General features: G+C 41.2%; 1 protein-coding gene across 9 annotated transcripts in view; it reads left to right on the forward strand.

Moving 5' to 3' along the window:
- Positions 1-13438, forward strand: part of LOC138215111 (focal adhesion kinase 1-like) — a 61249-nt gene that overhangs the window by 14271 nt on the left and 33540 nt on the right. For 4 of the 9 annotated variants that reach the window (XM_069177125.1, XM_069177127.1, XM_069177126.1 and 1 more), the window contains exons 1-6: positions 6131-6899; positions 8177-8415; positions 9465-9634; positions 11593-11680; positions 12070-12149; positions 12476-12538. In XM_069177125.1, the coding sequence (XP_069033226.1) occupies positions 6776-6899; positions 8177-8415; positions 9465-9634; positions 11593-11680; positions 12070-12149; positions 12476-12538 (764 nt within the window). In that variant the 5' untranslated portion in view covers positions 6131-6775. Of the gene's footprint in view, positions 1-3312; positions 3340-6129; positions 6900-8176; positions 8416-9464; positions 9635-11592; positions 11681-12069; positions 12150-12475; positions 12539-13438 lie in introns of those variants that run through there. The other 5 variants (XM_069177129.1, XM_069177124.1, XM_069177121.1 and 2 more) reach the window with 3 other exon arrangements.

Raw genomic sequence — 13438 nt, forward strand, 5'->3', positions numbered from 1 at the left:
TTTGCACACACTCCTCCACGGCAGGTTGGTGAGGTCACAAAGTCACAGCAGGAAAACAGTTGGAGTTACTAAGTCAACATTTTGAAATGCATATACCTTCAACAACACAAAACGTAGACCTAAGCTCTCTAGAATGAGCGGTCGCTCTCTTGTTCTGGAGCACAGCTTGAGGAGCAGGTGTGTTGGGCTGCCTGCCCGTCCCGGGGCACATGTGTTCACATGTGTGTGTATTGCAGTGTGTGAGGCAGACAGATACCCATGGCCCTCTTTGATATATTCAGTTAAGGCTGTTAAACAGACTTATGCAATTAGCATATAAATAACATAGCAAGCTGTAGTCAACAACACTTAAAAGTGGTGTTATTACATAAATTGATAAATTGTACAGCATGGATCACGAAGTCACTTATTGTTTATGTAAGAGCCAATATAAAAGAGCATGGAGGTGGAAATTTGAGGCTGTAAAATAAAATGTGTTTCAACTATTAATTTCTATAAAGAGCAGAGTTTTTTTTGTTTTTTTTTTCCAGCTCCTCAGGTGCTGTCTAATCTTGTTTTTCAGACATGAAAAGGCCACTGTCTCCTACGGTTTTTAGTCTAGACTGTCTGTAGCAATGCCAGCATGGCTGCAGATCTCAGGCTACACAGCACTTGACTTACACCGAGAGGAAGGGCAAGACGAGCAGAGACGGGGAGGAGCGCTCTCAGCGTCTAGGGGACAGATGGTGTCTATAGGTTTCAGGTCTATCAAGATGTCATTATAGGCACTTTCAGACCGACTCATCATGAACCGGCCCGGATCCCTTTACTGTGGTCCATTTTAACCACTTAGGATGAAGTTAAACCATTTACTATAATGGTCGGTTTAAACGTCAGAAGGATGATGCTCGGCATCTGAGGAAATTAGATCAAATGTATGTGCCTGCAAATTAAGGTAAAATAGTGACAAATGCGCAAAAGGATGGCAGCCTGGTTTTGCTGTGATAAAGTTTCATTATAAGCCTCGGTATTTTGAGGGTAACATACAAACTGTACTTGCTTCTCTGCAGACCAAATCAGCAGGAAAGAATTTTCCTGAATGAAATCACTAACATTTTAACCAATGTATCAGGGTGCCATTTGACACAGCGACTGGAGTTTGTCTTAAAATGAATTCTGGTGTTGTGAGCAATGCTATAGATGCATTTGCAAAAAAAAAAAAAAAAAAAAAAAAAGAAGACAATTATCACATAAAACTCAGTTCATTTCAAATGTTTGCATTGAAACTCTGTCGCCCTAAATATTAACATTGTGTCTGCGGAGAGGGAAGCTAATCCGCTGTAAGAGCTCATTGTGTTAACTCTGTAATTAAGATGGTGTTGGTGATTGTCACCAAGTTGCCTTACAGTAATGATGTCATATTTGAATCACCTTAACACCATCACTACCATGCACACACACACACACACACACACACACACACACACACACACACACACACACACACACACTTACACAAACTATCATGTCTCGGTTTCATATTACACAGCATTTGTCGATAATGCACACGCCATGAGTCACCTTGATGGCATTTCCTTTTGGTGTGGGGGTTTTCTTCTTACCATTACATCATCTTTGTTGACAACCCCTGCTGGCATTTCACCTCGTGTGTGTGTGTGTGTGTGTGTGTGTGTGTGTGTGTGTGTGTGTGTGTGTGTGTGTGTGTGTGTGTGTGTGTGTGTGTGTGTTTTGTGTTTGTGTGTGTTTGTGTGTGCATGCTTAGCCGGTATTTGTATGCACATCAGGGTGTCTAAAGCACTGAGGCACTTATCCGTTTGACCTCCTCCTCCACAGCTCTCCTATCTCTCCTATCACTGCTATAACTGGGTGTCAAGTTACTGCAATGCTTCTCCTGGACTTCCTGTGGGAGTTTGGAGGCGATCTCGTCAGCCTTGTGTAGTGTACCACAACACTTTTACTTTCAACCTGCTGTCAAATTGGGGGTTTAGCATTTTACCATTTAAATCTCCAACCTTGTGTTAACCTGTGTATTATTAGTAAATCATTAGAAATTAGTTTACATTCAGTACAGTTCCTACTGACTTCAGAGTAAATCCAGAAAAAAACCTTACATTTTCTCCTGCAAAATGTCCAATGACCTCCTCGTCTGTCTCTCTCTGCACACCAGCCTTGTTAGTGTGTTTATGCTGAGGTTGATACGCATCATGGCACTGAAGGCTGTCTTTGCAGGTAATGACCAGCAAACTGGGTAAAACATATCACACTGGTTGTTTTCCACCCGCAACTCTTGTTGAAAGCGCTTCTTTCTAGGTCTAAGTGTTAGATAGAAATACTTATTTTTAATAAAACAGATAAGTTAAATTGGCTACGATTCAAAACCATAAGTGCACAACAAGGGAAGGTGTTATATAAACCTATAACTATCACAAATACATTGACTGCAGCAGTGATGAGCCTTTCTGAACTGACTAATTAGGGTTAGAAGTAGAACGCTATGAAGCCCTATTTGAAACATGACTGCAAATAGATCGTTGATAATATCAAATCCTGAGTTCCTTCAACATATAGCAAACAACGTAAAGGAGCAATACCTCCATCTATCATCAATAACAGTGTAATGTGACACACCTCCTGATATCAATATTATTATTACTTTGTTCAAATTATCGATAGATCCTTAATATCCTTATCGTGAATTCTTTTGGACTCAAAAATGATGTAACGAAAATCTGATACTGTGACCACCCGACTGCAAAGCTCATAATCCGTATGGATATAAATGACAGTTCCTTGTGTTTCCAGCCAGAGAAGCGTGCTCCATGTTCCTGTCATATTGTACTTTACCCATCCGACCAAAGGCGACAAAATGAAATCGCAGCCTGTGTAACGTCCTCATCTAACAGCTGCAGGATCTGAACATGGGAACAATAGCACTGTTCTGTTGCATTTCCCGCCTTAACTCTTTCCCTCTTTTAGACAAAGAAGCTTCGGCATATCAGGAGTCAGGGTAAATTATGTAACAATGGGATATTGATTTAAAAAAAGATCAATCAATATCCCCGTGAAAACTGTGTGTGTGAAAACAGGTTATTGATGGGTTTTTGATCTGTTTAACTTGACAATATTGTGGAGCAGGTCAAGACCTCCTCGCTGCAATTCCCAGTCACTAACTGAATCGCGCACACCTGCTGTGGGACTTAATTTAATAAACTTGAGTTTGATTTTTGTTCTGACTTGATGACTTCTTTTCTCCGTGCCTCGTACTCAAACAAAAATAGCTAACTCTGGTATTTCGACGTTTTGTCTTTTCAGATATTTCCAGGATTGCCTACTACACGGGTGAGTAGCTGAGCCTCAAACACCCGGTGAATATAGATGTGAATATAGTTTTATTATTTTATCATTTATTCCTGAGAAGAGATTGCAATGTGATCACAACAAATTGTGATTATTACATTTTCTGTCAAATATACAATACTTAAATTAATGGAAAATCTGATTTAAGGCTGCGGGACTAATTCTAATCTTCACACTGTACACCGCACTGTACTCATTTTCACACTGTAGATACTGGACATAAAATATGTTCTTTTTAAGCCACTCAGAAGTCCTAATATAGCAGCAACAACCTGAGGGGTGTAAAATAGGTTCTCCTTGCAGAAATCCATGTGTTGTGGCATCATGCCCGGAGAGCATGGTTTGTTGTCTTGTTATAACAGATTAAATAGTCGATGGGCCTAATTTAAATCAGCTCTGCGGATTGGTACTATGTGCGTCCACACCTACACGAGTGGCACTTTGTCAAGGTTTTGTTCTCCTGTTATCACCAAAAGTAAGTAATTTATCAGCCGATCCCTTTTTTTTTTTTTTGCTTCATCTCAGTCCAGCAAACACTGTGATCCATTCATAAATCCCTCCGGAGTCGAACGGGAGTTTAACAATAGTTGTTGCCAGCTGCAAGGAAGTAAGAAACTAACAAAGGAAGAAGTTGGTTGGAGAGGATGCGTTTAGCATCATAACAGTTATTATATCCTGTTTGCCAGATATGTTTTATTTATTTTTTCAGTCGGCTTCAAAAATATCTTTGTAACTTTATGTTTTCATGCATCACATTTCCTTAATATGGATTATTTGCAGTCTAATTGTTCCAATTATTTTTTGGCTTTTTGACTGCATGAGCAAAGAATAAGCATCTTTTATGATTAAATTATAATAATTATATTTCCATTAATCACTGTAATAGGTTTTTCACATTAAAATGTGTTTTAAGAATATGCGAGCCTAACGCATAATTAGAAATTAATAGGGGGAGCTTTGATGTTGACACTGTGAGTAATAAATGGGCCACAACAGTGTCTTTGACAAGCAGGATAAAAACAAATTCTTCTTTTATATGTTTAATTTTGACAGCAGCAAGATGAGTGTAGACTAATACTGATTACAAGCAAAAAAAACAATCAGTGTTTTAACTAATGAGGTAAAATATGTTTAATTCAAATAACCCTTATTTTTCACCCTCGAGGCATTGAAACCGAAACCCACTGATTGTTCACAAATAATACAGTTACACATGAAAGTGGCGATAGCCGATCTGAGATTTAACTGCCGCTTTAAATCTTTTCATGAATTTAGCAGGTAGTGGGTGTTGTGCTTCCATCCAATGCTGAAATATATTTTCATAAACACAAAACCAAATAGGAAGAGAGAGAGAAAGACTCTGGCTCAGTCCCAAAAGGGCTCTTCCCATTCACGGCAACATCCGGCCCTCTGACAAAAGCCTTTCAACAGTCCACACACACACACACACACACACACACACACACACACACACACACACACACACACACACACACGCTACAAACCCTACAAACCCCTCCTGCTCCCACCCGATTTTCATAACAATGGCCAATGCCTGGGATTTACAGGAGACCCACACGTGCACACACAAACGCACACCCGAATGACGGCTCAGTTAGATCTGAAGCTAACACGCCAACTTCCGATTTTGTGTGTTTGTGAACGCTTGTGTGCGTTCAGCAATCGGCCTGTTCAGTTCTTCAGTTGAGAATGTGTTCAAAAGTATAAAGGTCCGTTTGATGAATGGCGTCGGGCATCTGGTTAGCAGTAAAACTCCCTCACTCGTTAAGTGCCACTTGTTTGCAAGATATTGTGCTGACTCAGACATAGAGACAGTATGAGCTTACCAATGTTGGCTGAGTGGACACGAATGTGCAGTGTGATCAATTGATACCTTGTGGTTTGAAGCGGATCGGTTGCCATATTATACCAGCAGCTGCTAGTTTACATGCTGGGCACAGCCAGGGCAACGTCTGTGTTGGCAAAAGGCTTTTTTTTTCCTCTTGATTTTTATTCGATTTATTTAATTTTGGTCTATAAAATCCTTTCGGAAAGAACAATGAGCATGTTGAAGAAATAGTTGAGTTCAGGTTGCGTTTGTGGTTGATTGCGCAGGGGATGGTGGTATCTCGTCTTAGAGTTGTTTATCCCATTTCTAAACGGTATGAAAATAGCCTTAAATTTGCTGTTGGGGGAATGAATGCACAGTAGGGAGATACTAGAAATGAAGTTTTTGTTGAGTTTAGATGATAACTGTGTCTGTCCTGTTTTTGATTTTTGCATTTGTGGTTCATTTGATCTAGTATCTTAAGTAAATGTAATAGACGCATATAAAAGAAGTGCCGTTAAAATAGTTAATTAGGGACTTTTCTCTTCACTTGTCTTCTTTATAGCTGTGGTGATATTAGTTCAAGATAAGCGCAGTTCTGAGATCAGCCTCATAAACTGAAGTGGGAGGTGTTTTCATTGAATAGCAGGGACAGAATTAGCATATTAATGGTTCCTAGCTCCTCCTGCTCCTCCAGCAGACCCCTCTTGAGCTCTCTCATTCCCCTCTCGACTTTCTTTCAGTTGTGCAGATCTGTCCTCCTCTTCCTCTCACTCACCCTCAAACAATCGCTGCATTTCTCTCTCTCTGTCCGTCTGTCTCCGTCTCCTTTGTTTTCCTGGCTCAGTTATTTCTCGCACTTTCTGTTTCCAAGAGCAGATAGGTTTCTGTTTGTTTCCTACTGAGCACAGTAATTGCCTCTCCTTCTCTGTGACCACTAACTAACAGAAGGTCCTCTGGATCAGCATTATACAAACTGGATTTGGCTTTTGAACTTTTGTCGGAGGAGCTCTCCTCTGCACCGACACAGGGACGCCACTGAGCAAAATAGCCCGAACTCTCTCCCGAGCGACAGTTGCTTGACACTTCCACGGCAACTCTGTAACTATGGAGTGCAGGCATGGGGCAGAAATCGGGCAAAAAGCAAACCGTGTGTTGTCATCAGCGAGGGGCCGCTGAGAAGTAATCCACAAGTGGACAGGAGCGAAGAGGACGAGCGAAGTTTGTGGATTACAGTCATTTTACTTTTACTTTTATTTTATTTTGTATTGTGCACACTTTGGATAACAGGAGAAATAGAGAAGAACAGGCCTCAACTAAGGAGAAACTCTTCAGAAGAAGTTTAGTTTTTCCCTGTCGATGAGTTTTATGTGGGATTTTCACCCTTCATTTTGGCCTTTTTGGGAATTTCTGCTATTCCCCCACCGGAAGTAATCTTTGACAAAACTTGGAGTGAAAGAAGAGGGGATAGTTTGTGTCTTTCTGTGTGAATTAGTGCCTGGATCATGAGAGAGCTTTCTTGCAGTTGTGCCAGGATACCAGTGTGTTTCTCCATTTAACTCCTGGACACGAGAAGTACACTTGTGTGTGATGCGAGGTCGAGAAGCTGCAAGTTGCCTCTCTGTCTTCAGTGCAGATGGACACGGGGAGGGACAAACATGTGTTTCCATGGCAACAAGTGGCTGTAGCCCCTTCCCCATGTGTTGGGACAGAGGTATGAATGAAATCTTTACACACACACGCACAGAAAGACACACAAGCAACATGATGCCACTCCTCCCAGTGTGACATCTGACTCCATGGGAACTGAGTTGGTATACAGCCAAAGCTACCCATGCTTAGCAGTGTATGTGTGTGTGTGTGTGTGTGTGTGTGTGTGTGTGAGAGAGTAATGTGATGAGAGTGTGACATCTTGGGTAAGATGGGAACACATTTTTGTCTTTTTGCGATATATTCTTTAACAACTTTACAGTCTTTCTGTTGAGTTGTGTTTGTGTGTGCGCGCACGCTCTCTCCAACTCTCTCAGGTATAATTAACTGCTAGATCATATCCATTTTCCTTTAATGGAGGAGAGAGGAGAAGCACAGGAAGAAAGGGAAGCAGAAAAATAGAGCATGAAATGGATCTTGGTATCTTTCTCTACAATGTCATGATGACAACAAGCACGCACACACACACACTGACTGACACACACTCACTGGCCATGCTCACGCATACACACCGACATGGAGAAGGTAGTGCTGGTCGGACATTTCCAGACAAAGTTACCACGAAATTCCAGGAAGTGTGTCAATGTCAGAATGTCTTATTCAGGAAAAATGTCAGCCTGCGGTGCATTGTCTTCTCTGTTGCAGACACGGGGTGCTTAGATAATAAACCGTGACCCTGACTGCACTTCTCTCTCTTTTTATTTCCCCCTCTGGTGTCCTATTGTTCATTGTGTTTTTTTCTTACCAAAGAACGACGCATGAAGAATAGATATTGGCCGTACCAAATGTGCGTCAAGAAGGACACGATGGACGTAGGAGGAAATGAAAACAAGCAGGATTCAATCGTACAACAGCAAAAGAGTAACAGTCTGTAACAGTAGAGAGAAAGAGAAAGCGGGAGTGAGTTGTTCAGTGTACAAATGAGAGTTAAAACAATCCATCAAGTGATTGATAAGCAGTGATTAATAATTTACTGGCAGCAATTAATTTTTTTTTTACATTTCAGTCATTGTTCAAGCAAATATGTCAAAAATGAGCTTGTTCAAGCTTCTCCATTGTCCTTTTGTTATATTTTATATTAATTTTATAAATTAAAAATAAAGTTAATCGTTAGTTACAGATCTAATACAAACATCTTTCGTTGATTTATGGGAAGCAATAGTGAAAGTTTTCCATCACGCTCAAGCATCGTAGGATGGGTCGAATTGAAAAATGCCCTTCGAACGTATTATTTCTCCTTACTCTATTAACATCTGAGTTTTTCTCTTCTCTGCTTCCCAGAATATGACAGACACCTAGCAGCTGCAGCAGGGAAAACCATGGCGACAGCCTACCTGGACCCCAACCTGAATCACGCCCTCCTAGCAGGCGCCAAGTCACGGCTGAGCGCGGGGGGGTCGGACCGAACCATGGCCGGCTCCATGGACAGGGTCCTGAAAGTCTTCCATCACTTTGAGACCAACACTGAACATAGCTGCTGGTCGTCGAATATCAGATATGGAGACGCAACTGATGTCAGGGTGAGATGACACACACTCACACTGTCTCCTCGTGTGCTGAGTGTGACAAAACATGTGTCAGAATATTAGGTACACCTTACAATTAAATGCTACCCACAACAGCTCAAACTCTCAGCTCAAATTCCCCTTGGGGATTAATAAAGTAACTATCTATCATCTATCTCCTCCATGGACTCTAACTGTAGTTTTTTGTTGTTGTTTGGGATGTTGAGTAAATCCGGACTGAACAGTGATAGTATTTGGTGTTCATAAACTGTCCCCGGGCCCTGTACAGTCTGTTGCTGTTTACACCCAGCAGTAGTTTTAAAGGTGCATTTTTTTGCTGTTTGTCCTCAGCTCAAGGTCCTAACTGTCAGCTCTGATAAAGGACACTCAGCAGAATGAGAATATTTTGCTTGCACACTGTGTAACCTTGGGGCACGATTTGTGTGTGTGCACTAGTGTAGGTTTACTTCGCAGTATGCTTTTAGATCCACCGCCATGACGCAGAAACGCACTTTAAGCACTGCTCGAATTTTAGTGGTCATACAGGACGTGTCGCTGCAAATCTCTCCTCTCCTTTCATCCCTTTCTCCTTCGGTATCTGGGTCAGACCCCCCCCCCCCCCCCCTCGAGCGCTTTACATGGCAAACGCACATGCTTCTGCGAGCATTACAGTGCGTGTGTGTATGATGTCTGTCAATGTGTTTGGGTGGGAGTGTCACATTAGATCGCTTGAAGGCACATACACACACTCAGAGATGTAGACCGATGCCCCCGTTGACCTGGTGCAAAACGCCAGACGTAAACATTAGCTGAGTTGGCACAGTGAGGACAAACGGTCCAAATTGTTTGTTCCCCCCCCCCCCACTGTGCTTGTCTGTTTTCTTTACTAAACACCAAACTGGTATGTATGTGTTGTGCGCCTTTAAGAACAGTTCTGCTGTGTATAAATGGGGAAGAGACTAGTTGCGTCTGATAGACCTACTGAGAGTAATATCTGCAGATTTAATTACATTCAGTCAGCGTGTGCTTCTTTTTTTTTAATTTTAAATTTTTTTTTTCTACAGGGGATCATCCAGAAGATTTTGGACATCCACAAAGTGCGCTGGACTTCCTGTTTCGGCCTGCGTCTCAGTAACAGCCAATCCAGAGACCAGGTGCATTGGCTCCACCCAGATATGGGTGTGTCCCACGTTAGAGAGAAATATGAACAAGCGCGGCCAAACGAGGAGTGGAGGTAAGAGAGGCTGAGTGTTTGTGAGTATGTATTTATCAAATGTAATTATGGAACACTAATGCAACATATCAAAGATTATATCAGTTTGCAGCTGAAGTGTAATTTCTGTGTTCAGTGTCACTGTATCAAGTTGCAAATCAGACTGTGGTTGTAAGGCAGCCAACAGGGACATGAGACAAAGACAGAGACAAAGACCAGAGACGCTGAAGAAAATAATGAGTCACCTAAAGCCTAATTCAGGTCAAAGATACACTACGAAACCGATGAGTTTTAAAAGAGTTGGAGGAAAAGTTGCCAGCCAGTTGAAGGTGTCTCCTGTGACTCAGCTTGTGAAGTCGCAAGTGGGCAGTTTTAAAACCGAGGGCATGTCACCTCTTTCATCTGAGCATTAGTTCGTAGCAAAGTCAGCTGGTCACTCCAGTTACATACCGTCAGCTGGTTGAAATGGCAGCGTTTTTGACGGATGAAAGACAGAATCACCTCATCAGTTTACTTGAGGAACAGCTATATCTGTATTCGGCATTGAAAACAGTAGTAAGGAGAAGGGTTGTCATGGAGATGTTGCACCATCTCTTGCGATTAGTTGCAAGTTTCAAATCATTTAATTGTTATTCTGGTTCTGGATGTCCAGAACAGTTTGTAACCGCAGCTGTGAATCTGCGACGAACTTTAACTGAAACATTATTTTATGTTGTCTTTGATATGTATAACGTATTTTATAGGTCTTATTTCCCTCAGGCAGGTGCTTCTATGTCCTTAAGTAGCACTTCGTCCAGAAAAAACTGAGGTTATATTTTATACAGTTTCCTGCCTGCGTGAGACGTGACTTGTAAATTCAGTCTAAGTCAAAACAGCCAGCTTTAGCAGTCTGCTGTTTTGTACTCCAAAGTAGCAGAAGGGATTACTTGCAAACGGCATCATGTAAAATAGTGCGTCCCGTCTGCTGTATGGTGATGAGAGGCTGTGTGTGTGCTGCAGTGTGGCTGTGTTGACTGGGGTGGTTTGGATGTTAATGCTCGGGTATATATTACCTTTATTGTGGCATTCTTAGTGCTAATGCTATTGTGAAGTGGAGACCTTTTGCACTGTGGATATAAAGAGAGAGAGAGAGAGAGAGAGAGAGAGAGAGAGAGAACCAGATGTCTGCTTTGTCTGACTAAGTCAACAACACTCTCTATGTCTTTGTCTGTTTTCACTATCCTGTTTTCACAATCACTCTTCTCATTTGCGTTCTTGCATATCTTGCATTTTTTTTGTGTCTGTCCGGACGATGGAGGCTTCACCTGCATCTGTTTCAGTTTGCGAGATTGTGGTCACAAATTCCAAGTTCGTGTGGTTTCTTCTGAACAAACGCAGTTGTCGGCACAATCTCCTTAAATTCCTAATGCTGATTACCACACCATGTTAATGCACTAGAAGAGAAATAAACAATCTCAAAAATAATATATATATATATATATATATATATATATATATATATATATATATATATAATAAAAATAATAAAATATCTCAAAATGCTCAATAAACCAAATCTTCATCATTGTTTTTGTTTTTCCTTAACGTGGCCCTTATCCTTCTCGAATCCTTTTTCTTCTTCAGTTCACCTGCAAATCCATATGTTCATATTATCCTTTGGTGTGATTTCCTACTATTTTAATCTCTTCTCCTCTGTAGCATACTGCTTACTGTGCTTTCAGATTATTTATGAAGTTTGATTGCATCTTAATTAATTTACAAATTTACACAGCATACATGTTAAGTATCTAGTACAAACCTGGTAGCGCAGGCCATCTGCTAAATCCCAAATTCATTCTACCAGGAAGAAAAGTCACGACAAAAGAGAAGCTGCAAGTTTCAGCTCGAACATTTTTTGCTTTTTAAGTTGGACATTGGTTTTCGTGTAGCTTTGCAGGTAACACTAACTCTCCTTGTCTTATTCTGCTGCTCCCTTGTAGGTATGAGTTAAGGATCCGGTATCTACTAAAAGGCTTTGTGCAGCAGTTTACAGAAGACAAACCTACACTCAACTACTTCTACCACCAGGTACACATACACATACACACACACACACACACACACACACACACACACACACACACACACACACACACACACACACACACACACACACACACAAACAGATGTAGAAACACACAGAGGCAACCAGACACAAACATATTTAATTTTCTGCCAGCAGCCAGCACTGGGACATATGGTACTGCTAGAAGACTGTGTGTGTGTGTGTGTGTGTGTGTGTGTGTGTGTGTGTGTGTGTGTGTGTGTGTGTGTTTGTCTTTGGATAATCTAGGTCAGTAGGACTGTGTGTGTGTGTGTGTGTGTGTGTGTGTGTGTGTGTGAGAGGTACAGTAGCTGGCTTGCCAAATGAATGTTTGAATGAACATGTTTCTGTGGTGTGTTTTTGCGTCCTCCAGGTGAAGAATGACTACATGACAGAAATTGGGGATCAGGTGGAGCAAGATGTCGCTCTCAAACTGGGCTGTTTAGAAATCAGGTAAAATATGTTCACTGTAAAGTTTGAGTTGTTCTCTCCACAATTGGAGTTCTTTCTGTGTGGAACGATCTGTGTCTGCCCTTCAGCTGCACTGATAATTCTTTCCAACATTAGTCAGAGTTTGTTATTCATTATTTAAAGCAACAGCCGTTTCTATTTCCGATATAATTTCAGTGTATCGTGTGCAGAACGAAGTACAATTTAAAATTGCAATTTGTTTTTGTGAGTAAAGGTCAACTTCAATGTTCATTTTAATGTGAGAGTGTTTGCACTTAATGGATCTGACCTCAATTTCTCTCTCTGTGTCCTGCCGGTTTCAATTACAGGAGGTTCTTCAAAGAGATGAGAGGAAACGCCCTGGACAAAAAATCCAACTATGAACTACTTGAGTAAGTATTTTCTTCGTGAGCAAAAAGCTCCAGCAGCACACATTAGCGTGGTTCCCCACTTTCAGTCCAGCTGCCAATACTTCTGGCACAACATCCCTCTTAATTACATCCTCGCTCTACAGGGAAACATGTTTTGTAACCTGTCACACAATTCATCAGTTCCTGGTACAGTGTGTACGTGTCTTTCCTAGAAGTTTGGATAAGTAGAAAACAGCTGAGTCACTTTGAGGTTGTTGTGAGTTTTGGAAAACAATGTACACCTGTTGAAATTGCTATTCAATACATTGGAATTGAATTGACATGTCGCATTTAATGGCGTTAGAGAGGAAACTTTTACAATCCAGCAACAATTGCTCCGTCTGTTTTTGCACTCCTGATGTGTTGTTCCACTCTGAAAGATGGATGTCAGTGAAGAATGAACAAACTGAGGTCTAAATGGGATGCGGCTCTGACATGGTCTGACTCTAATGAGCTGCTTTCTTCCAGTGAAGTCTTTCTTTCTGCCCATCCGCCTAATGAGCTCTCCAATTAACTGAGAAGAATGCTCACTGTCTTTTCGTTGTTGCTCTTTTTCATTTCTCTCGGCCCTTCTCTGTCTGACTCTCTTCCCCAAATTCAATTCTTCTCTTTTGGTTCTGTTTTTCCTCCGATGTTCCTCCTCTCTTTGTTTTGTGTCTGTCTCTTGCTACCTCTGATTGGGAAAAGAAGTTGTATCATGCATATTTTAAACCAACGAGAGAGGGAAAGTGCTGTTAGAGCTTTGATACAGCAAGCTGACAGTCAGTGGCCAAAAATTCACACAAAAAAAGAAAGACTTTTGTTCTTCTTTTTACCCCTGCTTTTACTTTTTCTTCTTCCAGTAACATCTTCATTATAAGTTTAAATCATGTTCAAGAAGTT

The sequence above is a fragment of the Embiotoca jacksoni genome, unplaced genomic scaffold (assembly GCF_022577435.1).
Source record: "Embiotoca jacksoni isolate LCO1_2020_lvr unplaced genomic scaffold, fEmbJac1.0.p SCAF_7, whole genome shotgun sequence".
Classification (NCBI taxonomy): Eukaryota; Metazoa; Chordata; class Actinopteri; family Embiotocidae; genus Embiotoca; species Embiotoca jacksoni.